This window comes from Ictalurus furcatus, chromosome 25 (assembly GCF_023375685.1).
Source record: "Ictalurus furcatus strain D&B chromosome 25, Billie_1.0, whole genome shotgun sequence".
NCBI classification, from domain to species: Eukaryota; Metazoa; Chordata; class Actinopteri; order Siluriformes; family Ictaluridae; genus Ictalurus; species Ictalurus furcatus.
Window position 1 is genome coordinate 5064941 of NC_071279.1, and position 19065 is coordinate 5084005.

The 19065-nt window shown below is 37.6% G+C and overlaps 1 protein-coding gene across 2 annotated transcripts in view; it reads left to right on the plus strand.

The window, feature by feature from the left end:
• Positions 1–19065, plus strand: part of LOC128600959 (filamin-A-interacting protein 1) — a 48227-nt gene that overhangs the window by 13302 nt on the left and 15860 nt on the right. For both annotated transcript variants that reach the window (XM_053613780.1, XM_053613779.1), the window contains exons 2-4: positions 7531–7822; positions 10867–11040; positions 11800–11978. In XM_053613780.1, coding sequence (XP_053469755.1) covers positions 7532–7822; positions 10867–11040; positions 11800–11978 — 644 coding nt within the window. In that variant the 5' untranslated portion in view covers position 7531. The remainder of the gene's footprint in view (positions 1–7530; positions 7823–10866; positions 11041–11799; positions 11979–19065) is intronic.

Below are 19065 nucleotides of genomic sequence, written 5' to 3' on the forward strand. Positions count from 1 at the left end.
CCAAAATTGGCCGTGCTCTCTGAGTGGGAGCGATGTCATATTCTCTCTCCCATATCAATCACAGCAAAATGAAAAAAAGCCCCCCCAAAATAGTTTTTAATATCTGTTTCTAAAAATGAGTGGTCAGAAATGATGTTCTCAGTATTGCTTGTTCATCAGTTTTAACATCAAAATAATTGGAAAATATCTGCATTATGTAACTTATTTATTTGAAAATAAGATACACAATACAGTAGATGCTGCTTTAATTATCAAATGTCAAACCGTTAACAACTGCCTCGACTGAAGGAATTAAGTTTAAATTGTGAAATTGCATTGCATCATCTTTGATATTATCATCATTACACCATGGTATCATCATTATTATTATTTTATACTCCAAATGAGGGATCATGTTGGTGCCAAAATATTCATATCAGTTGAATCTTAATATAGAAGTTACATTATTGCTGAATTATTGTGAAGCAAAGGTGCTACGTTATCAACCATAATCAGATTGCCAGAAATACAAGTGAATAATTGAAGACAGTGAAGCTCGGGCTGTCATATGAGTTCAGAACCATAAATCAGTACTGATCTGGATTAGAGGTCGGCGGATGGTGGATTTTACCGATACCCATAACAAAGTTGGGCAGTACTTGGCGATAACCGCTTAATCAACCGATTGTTTTTAAAATTGATACTGAATGAAAACATAACACTTAAAGTAAAATATTGCTGAACTTTATTAAAAAAATTAAACAGTACTGACTGTACTGTGAAAATGTACTGTACTTTTTAAAAAATGAAATAAATAGATAAATATGAATATATATTAACCATTACTAAATATTAAAGTAAATAAAAGATATACATCCAAACTGAACCAAAAAGTAACACTCCAAATAGCAAATAAATTGGAGTCATCCAAAATTAATAAAAAACACTTCAAATAACACAACGAAATTTGTCAGTGATTTTTATTTCGCCTCTAGAAGCCGCTCTCGTCCTGTATAATGACAGTGGACCCTTCTCAGCTGCTCACGCAATGTACACAATCGGGAAGCACTATCGGTGTGGATTTTTGCTGATAATTGATCCCGTTCCAGCAGTTAACTGTGCCAATTAATCAGCAATCAGTCGAACTCTAATCAGAATTATAGTGACAAACTGAGAATTTGCAACATTAATTTGGTATTGAGATCTTAATCATTTTCTGAACAATGTTATTAAATGTATCTTTAATAGGCATATTATGGGACAGAATAAAAAATGAACTTGAAGTAGATTTGAATCTCCTACTACACTTCTTTACATAATAATAAGAAACATTTATGAAATAGTGTTCCAGTAAGTCCAAAGTTGATATAAATGTAATAATAATTGTAGCATATTGCACAATATGAGTTTGTGCAATTATCCAGACCACACAGGCACACGGTCTACTGAAATGCTGTTGTTTAAGTAAACATAACAAGTCATTGCTGTTTTGAATTGTTGCTTGTATAAACTTGTGATACTCAATCGTTGTGTAAACTGCACACTGATGTATTACACCCTGAGCTAAGGATGCCAGACTCCTTTACACATCATATTCAGGTTCGAAATGAAGACAGCACCCATAGGGGTGCTTGGCTGTTCCTCTATAATGACTATTAATAACCCAAACACTAAATGAGTTGTTACAGATCCACTGAGTCACACGCTAGTTTCATCAGCATCCCACAAACGTGTGAGTCCCTGAACTTATTGCACTCAAGCATTTGTGTGAACTACGTTTACCAGAAATGGTCATAAAACAGCTCGCCAAATCGCCTCCTCCACCTCCTCAACTTGAGGCAGTGTGTAAGGCCATCGTTAATCACGTAAGCAAAGATTTGGAATGTCGGGATGACAGTGCTACAGTGCTGTCATACTTGGAATTTGTTTCCTCATAATCGTAATAATAAAGAATCTTTTTCACAGTGGTGTACCTCATTAATGGGTTTAGCCAATGAGCATGTTATTTTGATCCTAATGCTTCCTATTAATGTGTCTGTGTTGCTCAGCATTTTCAGCATTTCATATACAAAATAGAACCGCAGAACCAGAAACACACTCAAGATCCAAACAAGGCAGGGATCCGACCTCATGGAAATCGTGAGTGTGTCTCGGGTTGATAATGGAAACAATGGGCTCATGCTTTAACATATGAGAACTATGTTGCACACACACACTTCCTGATCAGACCGCTTAATTGCCAGCAGAATGTGTTTGAAATTCAGGACTGGATTAGACACCCACCTAGCCTTGTCTCATTTACCCTAAATAAAGATGCTATTTGTAATTTTTCAAAATGTTTTGAACACTCCTTTTAAAAAAACAACAAAAACGTGGTTTGTAATAAAGGCATGCAGTGAGTCTAGTCACTAATTACTTCATTTCTGGCTTCTGTTTGCATTTTTCAGAAATTTGCTATTGTAGTTCAAATGTAGTTTCAACAGAGAGGTTTAGGGGCAGTGGTGGCTCAATGGTAAGGCTCTGGGTTACTGGCCTGGGTACAGGCCCCAGCACCACCAAGCGGCCACTGCCCTTGAGCAAGGCCCTTAACCCTCTCTGCTCCAGGGGTGCTTTATCATGGCGGATCTTGATCTCTGACCCCAACTTCCTAACAAGCTCGGATATGTGAAGAAAATAATTTCACTGTGCTATAATTTATATGTCACAAATAAAGGCTTCTTGCTAAATGTCTCTTGATTAGTCCCATGGCAGAAGGCAGTGGTTTACGATTTGCCTCCGAGGCAATAAATGAATGTTTAACTCCAATACGAACTGGAGATAATGTTACTACCCCGAAGTTAATTAATTTCCTTTAATAGACATACTGAAATGTTTTATTCCTCTCATACCACCAGCACAATAATAATAATAATAATAATAATAATAATAATAATAAAAAAATTAATTACAGAATGATATTGTACATTTGAACCATTTCTAGATACATTTAATGTTGTGGAACATCTGTGAAAAAAGTTCCTGTATAACTTACATTATAGCAGCTATAAACAGTCATTCCCTCATCAGACTCTTTTATTCTCTCTCTTGAAGTTAATAAGACATAAAATGCAGCTTATCCGCTTACCAAAGAAGCGTGAATCTCCAGCTTTACCTCTGACTATTACAAAGCACTGACACTGAAGATTCCTTCTGAAAATAAACAGCTCACAAAAACTACGTCATGTCAGCAATTACACACGTTTAAAAAAAAAAAAAAAAAAAAAAAAACCTTTCATGTATTTTTCCTCACTTTTACTTTTAGTCCGTGTTACTATACATATAAAATAATAATGCCTTAGAATGAGCACATAAATATAAACCTATTTTTTTGTAGCCAGCTACTCTCAGCAGCTTTTATAGAAAATGATATATTTCTTATTATTTCTTGTTATTTATTACTAGTTTTGTGGTTTTATTTCACAACCAAATAAGTGCTGGGCAAAATTAGAAACAAGAGATGACCCAAAGAAGTGACATTAGAAAATAATGGACAGAGTGGAGGCCAAGTACACCAAGAGTATTTTTCAAAGGAGGCATTGTGTAAGTTTTATTTCCTCATAATTGAATGGTACGAACAGCAAACTTATCCAATTTGTTTTCAATTGTAATTTTTGATTTAGCTACAAAGTGTTGCTGTGGTTACTTGTGCATTATCTCAATTGGCTATTGAAGGTTATTATTAAAATATTTTCAAGCGCTGTAGCTAATAAGCCATTATTTTCCTGCATAACTTAAATGAATTTATTTACAAAATGTAAATATTTTTGTTTGACGTTAAGTTTGTAAAAACTAAAACTGACATTTTGTTTACTGTAATTTTAAACCTTTAGGTGTCCAGATATAATAAAATAAAAGCCTTTTCCCTAAACAATGGAGTTGCTATCTCAACCTTGTCAAATCTTTACATTCCTTACAGAAAAGTCACATGAAATTCACATATAAATAATTATGTTTCATACATTTATTGTTCATTTTTCACATATAGTGCTTGTGTTGTTTTGTTTTTGTAAAGATGTACCTCATGATTAATTTATTATCACATTAATTTCTTCCCATTGTAAATGTAATTTTTCAGATGTGAATTTCTGATATGAATAATTCTTGTGTTCATATTGTTCCATTTTGACCATATTGTTCACGTGATGTCACTGTTTACTCTGAGGTCACATGCAATGTTCACACATACAGCATCCGCTACCTCATCCTGCCTGTTATTACATTGTTTACATCTTACATCCACTCACATCATATTTTGCATGTCCTACAATTTGCACACCTCATTTGCACATGTATAGTTTTTCTACTCCACTTAATGTTATAATTATAAATTTTTCCTTTTCAGTTTTGTAATTTTACTATTTTAATATATGTAATTGTAATTTTTGTATTATACTCTAAATTGTCAATTTTTTCTATTCATATATTCTATTCATATATATAGCCAGTTTTATTCTCATATTATATTCTAAAAAATTCTTCTTATATTTTTATCTTTATTATATTTTATTTTATTTTTTATTCTCTTTTACAAATCGGTGTGGTCATAAAAAGCGTTTCACTGCGTGTCATACTATGCATGGTTATGTATGTGACAAATATCATTTGATTTGATGTGATTTGACATGTTGAAATGCACTTTTGAACATTTGAAGCACATTTGAAATGTACGCGATGCAAGGATGCCGACTTGTGTCAAATCATTCAGTTAGTTATATCCATATGAAAAAAAAAAACAGCGTTTCTTATCTGGAAATCATTAAAAAGTTAAGTGCAGATCTCTGGGTAATAGGACAGGAAAAAAAAGAACGCATTGCCTCTCTGGAATTTTTCAAGCATCTTGTTTTAATTGGGAATTAAAATGAATGCTGTTACTGTTGAGGTCCATCTGGTGTAAAAATCACTCCCTGTCCCACTGAATATTGTTCAGGGTCCCTGTGTGAACATGAGCTCAACACCTCATCACCTCATCACATAAAGCCAAGAGAAAGTGAGTGAAAGTGCGTGGGAGCACGTCTCACCCGGAGCACATTTCTGGAACTTATAGGCTATGAGATCAGGGTCAGGGGTCATGTGTGACATCAGTGAGATGCGGTGAATATGCTGTTGATCAAAAATCCTGACGTCATTCCTGATCTTATTGGGGATTACATAAAGCTCCATTTCGCACTGGGAGGCATTTTGTCTCTCTCACTTCTCTCTTTTTCTCCCTCTCCCTCTCAGAGGGAAATCCCCTCACAAATCACTAGTGCCTGGGAACAGGGCTAATGTAGATTTACTGCGAAAACAAATGAGACGCAGGGTCAGCGCATGAACTTCAGCTTTATTTTTTTGGTCAAGATCATCCTGAACTTGTGTACCTGGATTCAGCATCTAAAGGCCAAACTAAGTTTGATGAGACAAGGCTGAGAGTACAGTTGCTTTTCTCTGTACAAATGTACACTTGGACATTTCGTAACTACACTGACAATTTTTACCCGAGGCGATAAAGAAGTAACAAGTAACAAACGGGAGCCAGAGTCAGTGTGACGTATTTGCTGTTCATCCAAAAACATGACATTACTCAGAATGAGAAGACCAGAATGATTAGTTACACCTGGATTATAAAATAACGGAAGCTAGACACTTATATTTGCTGTATATAAAATCCAAAGATTAGCAAAACACAAAGGGCTATAAGTACAAAGGTTACAGGACTAGTTTGGTGAAAATTAAAATATTTCTCTTAATCCCAAATTTAGCTAATCAAACCAAGACATGTTGGTGTTTTGCACTGGACACTAAAGCAGGAAGAAACCATAACAAAAATTCTAATGGTTTCCAAATACAATTACAAACCTTCAGCTAACAATTAAAACCATTACCATTACTATTATTGGACCTTAATGGTATCCACTAGACATAAAAATAATATAAGGCAACCTATAGAAGGCAACAATTAAAAGTAGAGACCCACATGGACCATTACAGTTTCCACTAAAACCAACACAGTTCCCATTATAACCATTAAAACCACCCATGACCCAGTAAGAATAAGCGGTACAAAAAATGGATGGAATGATGGATGGGTGGACCATTAAAACCAAATTCTTACAAATAGAAAGCGGCCAAAATGATACCAAATTGCACAAAGAAAAAACAAAACAAAACAAGATGGCTGTCCAAAATGGCTGCTGCCCCATGATGTTACAGCATTCGGCTACATGGTGAACAACATTCATGTTTATAGATAACAAAGTCACACTGTGTCCTAAAGCACACCAGCAATCATGTGTCTTTAGATAACTGAAGGAACACTGAGCTACTGGATGCAGATTCAGGGCAGATATTTACAGAAAAGGTTTAGGGTTATTTGCTAGCAACATTAATCTTATAGCTACAGTGCAAAACTTAGAAAGCAAACCCTGGACACGAAATATGTCTTGGCTGAGGTAAGAGGAAAATTGTGTAAATATGATTTACTATTTCTTTAATGATACAATAATGAGACTAATTACACTGGCCGCATATGAACAAATATGACCGAAGTACTAACAGTTCAGGAAGTGTGGTCAGGACAACAGTGAGGAAAACAGGAAGTAAAACAAGGGGCCATTAGTAGTAGCATAGCAGATCTTTGTTTCAGTAACATGATGAATTTGGAGATGTGCCACTTTATTACCTCATGTCAACAAATGAGCTCATTAGCCTGGATTTTCATGCTACTGATCTTTCATTTTAAATACCACTGGTGGATACAGCGAGTCTGAGGCATGTGTGTACATCTTAATCTCTGCCATGACTTCATGACTGTTGTGTTCGCAAGCAGCTTGAGTTACACACACTCTTCACTTCCTGTTGATGTCAGTCGGACCACCCAAGTGCTTTTACACATGTTGATCTGAGGACAAATCATGTTGTCATCAACTTCAAAAAGAATCAAAAACTACAACATGGCTATTACAGTTGTCATTGCTCAAGTTAGAGGTACCACCTTTGCTTAATTTGTTGACAGATCTTCAATTGAAAGCAAACGTTTTAATTCTGCTTGGATTCTGGGTAAAAGAAATTATCAAATTTAGCTCTAGAAATGTCGAGGTTATATAATGGTGTTTTTCTATTGAATGTATTACAAAAAAATATATATCAACTATTATCAGCAACTATTCTTAATGATAAAGCTCAAAGCTTTGCATTCCTGTTGCTTCGGTGCTTAGAGGTAGGCGGAATAAAAATCACATTTATATCATGTTCATATATATTATTCTTAATTCTTAATATTCTTACACACTTTTTGACCTTTCCCCTCCCCTGACAAACTTATATTAAACGTCTTGTTGGATTTGAAGAAAACCCTCCTCTGCATAGGCTTCGATTATTTTATTTGGACTGCATCAACATTTTATAAAGGCAGATGAACTGAGAACCCAGTGTCCATCATACAAGGATGAACTGTATGTAATAGACTGTGTAGAAATATGCATAAACATATTGAATATAACATGCTGAATGCTGTCCTTTCTGTATGTAATGTAGAATGAGGTCCAGGAGCAGTGGGATGGAGGCTCCTGACAGTGGACGCCTTCAAGTCAAACAGTCCAGCAAAGGCTACCAAAAAGACAAGGAGGAAGGAGACAGCATTGAGCATATGATTAAGAAAAGTCCCACCGTGGTGAAGGAAGAGAAAGTAGAGGACGGTCCTGTACGTGAGACGGTGACGAGTTCGCAGAAATCCACAGGAGAAATGTACAGGAAGAAAGCAGGACTATTGCAGCTTTCTAAAGAGGAGCTGCTTCACCTGCTCAGCATCATGGAGGGAGAGGTGCAGGTAAATGTACTTCAACTGTATTATGTATATACAGTAACCTGTAGTCTGATTTTTGTGTGGAGCGGCACCAAACTATATGCTGAGGAAGAAAATGATTTAGCTTCAAGATCTAGCTCTGATGTGTCCTTTAATCCATTTTTATAGGCAACCACGTGTCATAAAGTGTCACAGACAAGGTTATGAATATTTAAACCTGTCATTTAAATGATGCTAACAAGTTAGAAGCTTCCTTTACTTCACAGCAATGTTAGACTTGTAGCTCTAGTGCAAAACTAAAGAAGCAAATTTTGACCCCAAACATATCATCGCTAATTATATTTGGGTAAAAGTAACACTGTTTTGTCCTAAATGCTCACCAGCTGTTATAGTTTAACTTGAAGCTGTATGTATGAGCTCTCAAAATGTTTTAAAAGTAGGTTATCCTATTATAATAGAATACATTATTTTGGATGTTGTTTGCTTGACTAATTTTATTAATTTTATCCACTGCAGTGTGTACGCACAACATATTTGGTTACACTACGTGTTGCACAAAGCATTGTGTAATTGTTGTGTGTGGAGGTTAAGGGTTCCAAAGACACTATGAAGAGCTCTTCTTTAATACTTTTCCTCCATCTTTAATTTCTTTTTTGTTTGTTTTTCAATCCTCTTCCAACTGACTCTCCAAAATAGTACCTTCCCATCAAAATAAAAGTCCTTTCAGAACTACAGTATAACCCTTTACCCAAATACAGGATAAATTCTTGACTTAACAGATCCATTAATACTTACTCAGCACAAACAATAACATCTTTTCATATATTTACCTCTTACAACTTTACTGTATGATCATGATACAGCTTTAAGCTATATGCCTCCCTCTTGTGGCTACTTTTGCAAACACACCCTGTGCTAAGTCACAGAGCACACATTCACCAGCAAGATATAACAAAATACGATGCTACAGAAGGGATGCATAAGATCTAGTTATGTATCTTAACGATTCCTCCACAATTATATTATTATTAAAAAATATACAAAAGGCCTTTGACCACCAGTTGTACCTTAAAACCCAAGTTTATAACTAGAGATGCACCAATACTAAATTTCTCAGCCGATACCAATAACTGATACCGATAGTTCTGCCTTTTATACCTTCTTTTAAATTAATAATAATTAATCTCACAATTCTGAAGGGGGGGGGGACGACAACAAAGCTTCACTGCTGCTCACTTCCGGTGTAAAATTTTAGGAGTGCGGAGATTAGAGATAACAAACTGTAGTTTTGTCATCATTCCACACAAGAGACGTCATCTTTACACACAGCACGAAATCGATGTGTTTTCCCACCCTCTCTTGATTGACAGGATTTAATCAGCCCTGATCATCGGATGTTTTTAAACTATCGGCCGATGGCCCATAGTGGGAAAAATAGCCTTTATCGACCGATACCGATTATTGCCCGATACATCAGTGTGTCTCTATTTATAACCTTTTTTTCAGACTATTTGTACTTCAACTTACTTTTATTTGTTTGGCCCGACACTTTTATTACTTTTATCCACTCCTAAAGTAGAATTCAGATATAAAGCCGTTATATAAGCTGACAGCTAAACAGGTGTTGAAACACTGAATTTCACCAAGTGACCAGAAACAAGATGGAAAGAATAATGAAAGATGAAACAAAGAATGAAGAGACAGCCAAAATGAAAAAATGAAATATAAGAACTGGAGTAACTGCTAGTGTTCAAGAACACTATGCATGCTTGTCACAAAGAGCACTAACTTGCAACAGGGTGCCAAGACTTACCCTATAGCAAAAGAAACCAAACCTGAAGAGACACACACACACACACACACACACACACACACAAGCAGATTCATAGAGCAGAAGGTGTTTCTGCATCAAGTGGTCTTGGAATATCTGAGTCTTGAAGGTCGTTCCATGTGAGCATGTGCACGTGTTCATTTCTTGACCTTTTTAATGCCTTCATTCCATAAATTATTACATTTGTGTCTCATTGATCGATTGATTAATGGATTGATTGTAAAGCACTTGCTCTCCCTTTGCTCCACTGAAATAATTCTATACCATTTTACTGCTTTTATTCATTTGTATTATTGCTTTATTCTTTTTGTCATTTTTATTTAACCTGGAAATCACTTTCCAGGACATTTACCACAAGCTATAAACATGACAGTTGTAGCTGATGGAAGATCACCTTAGAATGACTCACATGTTGAATAAATAGTGACTCGAATCTCAAAATGTAACCTCACATTCTCATAGCGACTTGAACCAACACTACTGAATGACGTTAGATAGCGAGAAAACAAACTTGTTATTAAACCGGTGAGTAACATGTCGAGGGACGTTTGCCAATAAGTGAGATCTGAAAGCCACAGATTCCTGTTCTTGGCTGACAGGAGTGGAACCTGATGTGGTCTTCTGCTGTTGTGGGCCATCCACCTTAAGATTCTATGCTTTGTGCATGCTGAGATGCTTTTCTTCTCACCACGGTTGTAAAGAGTGATTACTGTATATGAGTTACTATATCCTTCCTGGCAGCACGAACCAATCTGGCCATTTTCCTCTGACCTCTCTTATCAACAAGCCGTTTACACCCACAGAACTGTCGCTTACTCAATGTTTTTTGTTTTGAAAATCCCAGGAGATCAGCAGTTTCTGAAATGCTCAAACCATCCCTTCTGGTACCAACAGCCATGCCATGGTTAAAGTAACAGAGAACTTTTTCTTCATTCTGATGTTTGATGTGAACATTAACTGAAGCTCTTGGCCTGTATCTGCGTGATTTTATGCATAAATGAGCAGGTATACAGGTGTTCCTATTAAAGTGGATGGTGAGTGTATAGCCAGAATAGTACCTTATACACATTTGAATAACTAGCTTATTGTTGGAATAGTTTGAATAATGTTCATAAAATAAATCTGTCTGGGATTTGTATTTTTTATTTTTTAGGGTCCCTGGCTTAATCCACCTCAAATTATGTCACAATTTCCTTATGCAGCTATCATGATCGCAGCAGTTCATTTGTCTCTGCAGGCTCGTGAGGACATTATTCACATGCTGAAGTCAGAAAGGGTGCAGCCTGAGTCTCTGGAGGCTCAATATGGATCAGCTGTCCCCGTCACACCTCTGCAGGCCTTACAGAGAGACAACATGCTCACCTGTAACAGGATGCGTGAGAACAACGTCTATGAGATCCCCATGATGGAGGTTAGAGACGCTGAATATATGACTACATCTCAATTAGCATGATGTACAACCCCAATTCCAAAAAAGTTGGGACACGGTGTAAAATGTAAATAAAAACAGAATGCAATGATTTGCAAATCTCCATCCAGATTCCATCCCATCTTTACTTCTGAGAGACTCTGCCGCTCTACTCTTTTTATACCCAATCATGTTGCATATGTTGCTCTAAAACCTGTATATACCTTTCAGCATTGATAGTGCCTTTCTAGATGTGCAAGCTGCCCATTTCATAGGCCCTAATGCACCCCCATACCATCACAGATGCAGGCTTTTGAACTGAGCACTGTTAAATTAAAAATTACCTTATATTTTCCTTAAAATAGTACATTTCCTATTGTGAATAACATATGGGTTTATGCAATTTATAAATCATTGCATTCTGTTTTTATTTACATTTTACCCAGCGTCCCAACTTTTTTGGAATTAGGTTTGTAATATACTGTACACAGCAACATCACGAATTAACACACTGTTTATTTTAAGATGAGATTTGAGGTTTAGGTGTACACATAATCAATAAGCAATATTGTTGGAAAATGAGACCCTCGCATGCTCATAAATCCCCCTGAGGAATGATGAAAGGATAAATGTAAGGGTAAGTTTGCCCATCATATAAGGCTTCACATTGGTGGTAACATTGGTGTGCAGTTGAAAATGTTTCCAAAACTAATATGAATACTTCTTTAAAACTAATATGAATATGAATTCTGTGATGTAAAGCTGGACCGTTTGGAGGAGAAGCACAGAGAGACGTACAGAAGGATGCTCGAGCAGCTCTTGCTGGCTGAGAAATGCCACCGTCGCACAGTTAACGAGCTGGAATGCGAGAAGCGCAAACACGTCGACTTCATGAACAAGAGTGATGACTTCACGAACCTGCTGGAGCATGAGCGTGAGAGGTGAGGAGACAGTGCTCTCTGTGTGTGTGTGTGTGTGTGTGTGTGAGAGAGAGAGAGAGAGAGAGAGAGAGAGAGAGAGAGAGATAGATAGATATATCACACAGCATGTAGTACATTGTTCTCACACAGAGAAGGAAGCTTTGTTCCGCATCACCCCATTTACTAAAAATCTCGGGAAACTTATTGAGGGACGAGCACATGCACACAATGATGCTGAGTGACGACAAATAAAGCTCAATCAAACACTGTCAGACATGATCAAACTCAAAACATAAGAGATGGAAATAACACACAAAAAAACCCCCAACAAAATTTACTAATGCGGTTACAATTACACAAGGCTTGATTTGTGATTAAATATTTATGCAAGACTTTATTTCAAGGCTGTCTTCATAAGCACTTCATGCCACACTCATAAGCGTTGAATTATTTATTTATACAATAACGCGTAAGAATATATAAACAGGTTTTGTCAATATTCCCAAAATTATGTGAGGCATATTTTATAAAATGCCTTGTATAGATATCAGAGAAAATACGTAAACAATAAGACACTCGGGGATGTGCTGTTATTGGAAAATAATCATCAATGACAGAAGCAGAAGAGAGAGACTGTTACCATCCAATAGTCGATTACTTTCCAATACCAGCATGTCCCGAAGAGTTTTATTACACTTATACCACAGCATTTTGCTAACAAATTAGTTAGCTCCTGTTATCACATACATTATAGCAGCTATAAATGTCGTTCCCTCAACATCCATTTTGTCTTTAATAATACAAAAAAAACAAAACGCAGTTTGTAATGTTACCTAGAAACCAGAAAGTGCAAAATTCTGTCCAGAAAAGGTGCTTACTATTACAAAGCACTGGCACTAGAGACTCCTTCCACAAATATTATTATAAATATTATTTGATCAGATTAGGTTCGAGAATTCAACAGCGCTGTGGTAAAATGATTTCATAACACACAGACTTTCAGAAGCCCTAAGCAGCCATGCATTATTATTATTTATTCTTTCTTGTTTTCTCGTGATCATGACTTAATTTTCTCATGATGTGGACATAACAAATTTTGTTTCCTTATGATATCGACATAACAAATGTTGTTTTCTCATGATCCCAACTTAATTTTTACATTGTTTTTATTCTTCTGGAGGCAAAAGCTTAGCGCAATTGCACAGCATCATGGATAAACCAATTCATTTTTATTTTAATCAGGGACTCCATCCATCCATCCATCCATCCATCCATCCATTTTCTGTACGGCTTATCCTACACAGGGTCGTGGGAAGCCTGGAGCTTATCCCAGGGAACTCGAGGCACAAAGCAGGGGACACCCTGGACAGGGTACCAACTCATTGCAGGATCAGGGACTCACTCAAGCTGAAATAGCGCTATGTATGCCAGTGATGGACTACATCCACATTAGTCTCCGACACTTGGGAAGGGGACACCCCTCTCTCTTAATGCAGAGATAATGTACATCTCTACAGCAGGCAGTTATTACATTTATTATGGCTATGGCAAAGATGCCAATATTGTATATGCAACACCAGTTCCATTCACAAGGCAGTTTTCTTGGGATAAAATTACATCATGAGAAAACAGCTTTTTGTTATGTCGAGATGATGAGAAAATGAAGTTGTGATTATGAGAAAACAAGAAAGAAAAAAATTATAATGCATGGCTGCTTATGACTTCCATACCGATTAAGCATTTGATAACATACAGTTTATTAAAACCAATATCTGAGCATTTGACTCGATTATTGGGTCTTGTTGCAGAGCTCATCTGCTTCATGAAGAAATAGGATAGCCCTACTAAATTTTTTCCCTTTGTTAATAACATTTATGAAGTATCTTTTCCATGTCACTAAGCTTATAAGATTATAATACATTATAATACATAATAATTACCGAACCACACACGCCAGCTCTCTGAATGTTTAAAACATTAATACATATCCTTCTTATAACACTATGAAAAATGCTCAGTAATCATAAATTCTCATTTAGATGCGTGTGTGTGTTTTATTTAAAAAAATGATTCATCTTGCCATTGCTGGAACAAGTTTTAAATAAATTGTCATGTTATATTTTAAAAATATGTTGCCAATATTTAGAATAATCTAGTGTTCTAAGAGAATCTAGTTTGAGGTGATGCAGATGTTTATACATTATTCACTGCTTATGAGTCATTTATGAAGTCTTTATTTTCTAGTATTATAAGTCAATTTACTTCATAGATCTTTACTTCATAGATCATCTTACAAATATTGACCTGAGCTATTCATTTATAGTCAGTCATTATTCTTGAAGTGTGATTACATACCTATGCATGTATTATAAATTCTTATTAAGTCAGACGAAAGATTTACCAATACTTGAAATGCTTCAGTTTATTCCAACCCTGTATGTTACTCTCTACTTTCCCAGGTCAGAAATGAATCATCGAGCTAGAATACACACCACACACTGTCTCCACAAACATGTCTGGTTCAGATTTAGTGTAATCACACAAAGGCTGCCACACAGCAACACACGGAGCAGAAAAGCACCACATGAACCAAAATGGCCTGGGTTTTTAGGCTCAGAGAGGATGAGTGAGGCTTACTAACACACCGCTGATTAGTGATCCAGCAATCAACACTCGCCAGAGTGATAATTAAGCCAAATCACGGACAAATGACACAGCCGGCAGATCTAAAATGCAAATCCAGTTTATTATGAGATGTCATAGTGATCTGTAGCCAGTTAGCACATTTACTATTATGCAATTATAGTGATATTGTACAGAGCATACTTACACATTGTATACAGGAGCCTCAAAGAGTCTGAGCAACAGTTGTTTTTATATCACCAGTTATCAGAACGACTACAATGCTTCTCATTCTTTGCTTCATTTATTTTAAATGGGTTGGGATCTTTGAGATGTCTTTCTACCTTTCTACTATTTATCAGCTGAGAAACTGTGCAATGTCTCCATTCCTGTGGCATATTTTCTTTTTTATAGAAAATGTGATTTTACAAGTTCTTTGAATCCGCTCCCAGAAATGTAAGGAGATTAGACATAGCCGTCCAACTGATGGTTAGAAATACAACTACAGTGCTGGAATAATAAAAAAAAAATGAGGGAATCCTCCTACTGATTAGGGAAGAAGCTGCTCAGTCACCTCCCGTGTAACTATTGAAATAGACAACCTTAACTCGTACAGTCTTAAATAATTTTAAATCTTTTTTTTTGTAAAAGGTAATTTACATTATGATATTTGTATATGTTTAATAGTATTAGTTTTTTCTATTATAGTATTGCAATACACTCTATATTACAAAATAGATGTTATCAACCCTCAGGTTAAACACTGCTGTGCTATATGTATATTTTAGTCAATTATTAATGAATATGCATTCTAACACAGTATTAATATGTGATATGAAGCATTTAGGCCTGATGAAATAGACATTGTGTCAAAGCAGCTATATAGAAATCCAGTTGTAGATTTAGATCCCTAATGAGCAAGCCAGAGGCAACTGTGACAAGGATAAACTCCCTGAGACCACATGAGGAAGAAACTTCATAGACTATAAATGTTATATACATGTTACAGTATCTCACAAAAGTGAGTACACCCCTCACATTTTTGTAAATATTTGATCATATCTTTTAATGTGACAACACTGAAGAAATGACACTTTGCTACAATGTAAAGTAGTGAGTGTACAGCTTGTGTAACAGTGTAAATTTGCTGTCCCCTCAAAATAACTCAACCCACAGCCATTAATGTCTAAACTGCTGGCAACAAAAGTGAGTACACCCCTAAGTGAAAATGTCCAAATTGGGCCCAAAGTGTCAATATTTTGTGTGGCCACCATTATTTTCCAGCACAGCCTTAACCCTCTTGGGCATGGAGTTCACCAGAGCTCCACCGGTTTCCACTGGAGTCCTCTTCCACTCCTCCATGACCACATCACGGAGCTGGTGGATGTTAGAGACCTTGTGCTCCTCCACCTTCCGTTTGAAGATGCCCCACAATAGGGTTTAGGTCTGGAGACATGCTTGGCCAGTCCATCACCTTCACTCTCAGCTTCTTTAGCAAGGCAGTGGTCATCTTGGAGGTGTGTTTGGGGTCGTTATCATGCTGGAATACGGCCCTGAGGCCCAATCTCTGAAGAGAGGGGATCATGCTCTGCTTCAGTATGTCACAGTACATGTTGGCATTCATGGCTCCCTCAATGAACTGTAGCTCCCCAGTGCCGGCAGCACTCATGCAGCCCAGACCATGACACTCCCACCACCATGCTTGACTGTAGGCAAGACATACTTGTCTTTGTACTCCTCACCTGGTTGCTGCCACACACACTTGATACCATCTGAACCAAATAAGTTTATCTTGGTCTCATCAGACCACAGGACATGGTTCCAGTAATCCATGTCCTTAGTCTGCTTGTCTTCATCAAACTGTTTGCGGGCTTTCTTGTGCATCATCTTTAGAAGAGGCTTCCTTTTGGGATCATAGCCATGCAGACCTGACAGGCTGCACTGACAGGCTGATTTCCCCCCCCACCCCTTCAACCTCTGCAGCAATGCTAGCAGCACTTGTACGTCTATTTCCCACAGACAACCTCTGGATGTGACGCTGAGCACGTGCACTCAACTTCTTTGGTCGACCATGGCGAGGCGTGTTCTGAGTGGAACCTGTCCTGTTAAACTGCTGTATGGTCTTGGCCACCATGCTGCAGCTCAGTGTCAGGGTCTTGGCAATCTTCTTATAGCCTAGGCCATCTTTATGAAGAGCATCAATTCTTTTTTTCAGATCCTCAGAGAGTTCTTTGCCATGAGGTGTCATGTTGAACTTCCAGTGACCAGTATGAGGGAGTGTGAGAGCGATGAAACCAAATTTATCATACCTGCTCCCCATTCACACCTGAGACCTTGTAACACTAACAAGTCACATGACACCGGGGAGGGAAAATGGCTAATTGGGCCCAATATGGACATTTTCACTTAGGGGTGTACTCACTTTTGTTGCCAGCGGTTTAGACATTAATGGCTGTGTGTTGAGTTATTTTGAGGGGACAACAAATTTACACTGTTACACAAGCTGTACACTCACTATTTTACATTGTAGCACAGTGTCATTTCTTCAGTGTTGTCACATGAAAAGATATAATCAAATATTTACAAAAATGTGAAGGGGGTGCTCACTTTTGTGAGATACTGTATATACTGTCTAGGAACCAGACCCCAGTGGGAATCTATCCTCATTTTGGTGACAATGGATTTGATCATTTCAATAATTTAGATAATTACAGCAGAGAAAATATAAGCGTCTGTACTTGGGGGGGGGGGGTTGGTATGCTGGCTTAGTGGTTAGTACAGTTGCCTCACACTTCTGGGGTTGGGGGTTCGAATCCTGCCTCCGCCCTGTGCGTGCGGGGGTTTCCTCCGTTTACTCGGTTTTCCTTATCCAGGCCAAAGACATGTGCTGTAGGTTGATCGTCATTTCCAAATTGTCCGTAGTGTGTGAATGTGGGTGTAATTGTGCAATGCGATGGGTTGACATCCCGTCCATGGTGTCCGCCACCTTGTGCCCCGAGTCCCCTGTCATTTAGATCATTTATATCTATCCCAAGTCCCCTGGGATAGGCTTCAGGCTCCCTTCGACCCTGTGTAGGATAAGTGGCATGATGGGTAGATTCAAACACCAGGAACGTCTCAGGAAATTTCAGGTTCCCGCTGCTGCAGGAAGGTGAATTATATACACATATAACTTTTAGAGAAAGAAGAAGCTGGAATAGTGCTCATTCAAGGACATTCCTTCACAATCTGCTCATACTGAACATCCTTTCAACGCACTTAAGACTGTTTGTCTTTACAGTATACAGGTGTAGTAGAGTAATCATTTATACTCGCACTAACTGGTGTCACCCAGAAGAGGATGATTTCCCTTTTGAGTCTGTTTCCTCGTGTTGCTCAAAAGCGCTATGCAAATTGCAACCTGGTCCAGGAGAACCCTGCTGTTTTTCCTGCCCACACACCAAATCCAACTGATCAACTCATTAACAGGCTGTTCTTGAATTGCCATGGATGTGTTAGAGCAGGACGAACACTACAATGTGCAGCATGGGGAAACTCCAGGCACGGGACTGGGAACCACTGGACTACATCAGCGCAGCAGAGAAGTGCTGTTTCTCATTAACTGTGGCAAAGCTATGTTTATACTCTATTTGGATAAGCAGCACACATAACTGAGCAACCTGAGCATCATGCCTCTGTGTTCACATTCTCGAGGCCTGACATGTTGGGACACATGCGTTGTAATATTCTGGTCCCATCTGATAAATCCCATACGATTGCTATCAGACTCCCTTGTGTGCTCACCATGAAGGCATGACAGGGCTCACATGCACACGCTGATCTCATCTCATCCAGTATTACAGGGATAATTTCCTCTGAGTTTTGAAAACTTGTTGCATGTCTTAAGTATATGGATGTGAGGGCTTTTGTCCTTGTGTAAAATGGTGGCTTTTAAGTGTGCTCTGTATTAAAGCATGTGAACGGATTAACGATTGTGTTCTGCAGAAACCTGTTTACAGTCTTTCATTCATTTAGAAGCTTGGAAATGAGAACCTATTACAGCTTAATCTAATTATCCAATTTATTTGCGGTGGCATTTCTTGGAAATGTGCAATGGCAGAAACATACATTCAGCTTCCACCACATGCTTGTGTTATAAAATGCTTGTTGCTCATATTAAAGGGGTGTTTAACTCACGCCAAGGGTGCTCACAACAGTTTATGGTAAGTTGACATGGTGACCATGCAAGCTGGAAAAAATCTCCAAAGCACATGTAGTTGCTTTTCATATGCTATAAAACTGAAGCCTACTAAGCCTGGTCTGTCTGAGATCTTTTGTTTACAGTATAATGGTAATCAGATTGACTGATTAATTAATTATGAAGGAATAATAATAATGCTAATTCATATATGCTGTATGTGCTATTAAACTGACACACAGTATGCTGTGTTTGTGTTTGTTCACACAGTCATGTTCTATTAATGTGTTCTTTGTTTATGTGAGTGAG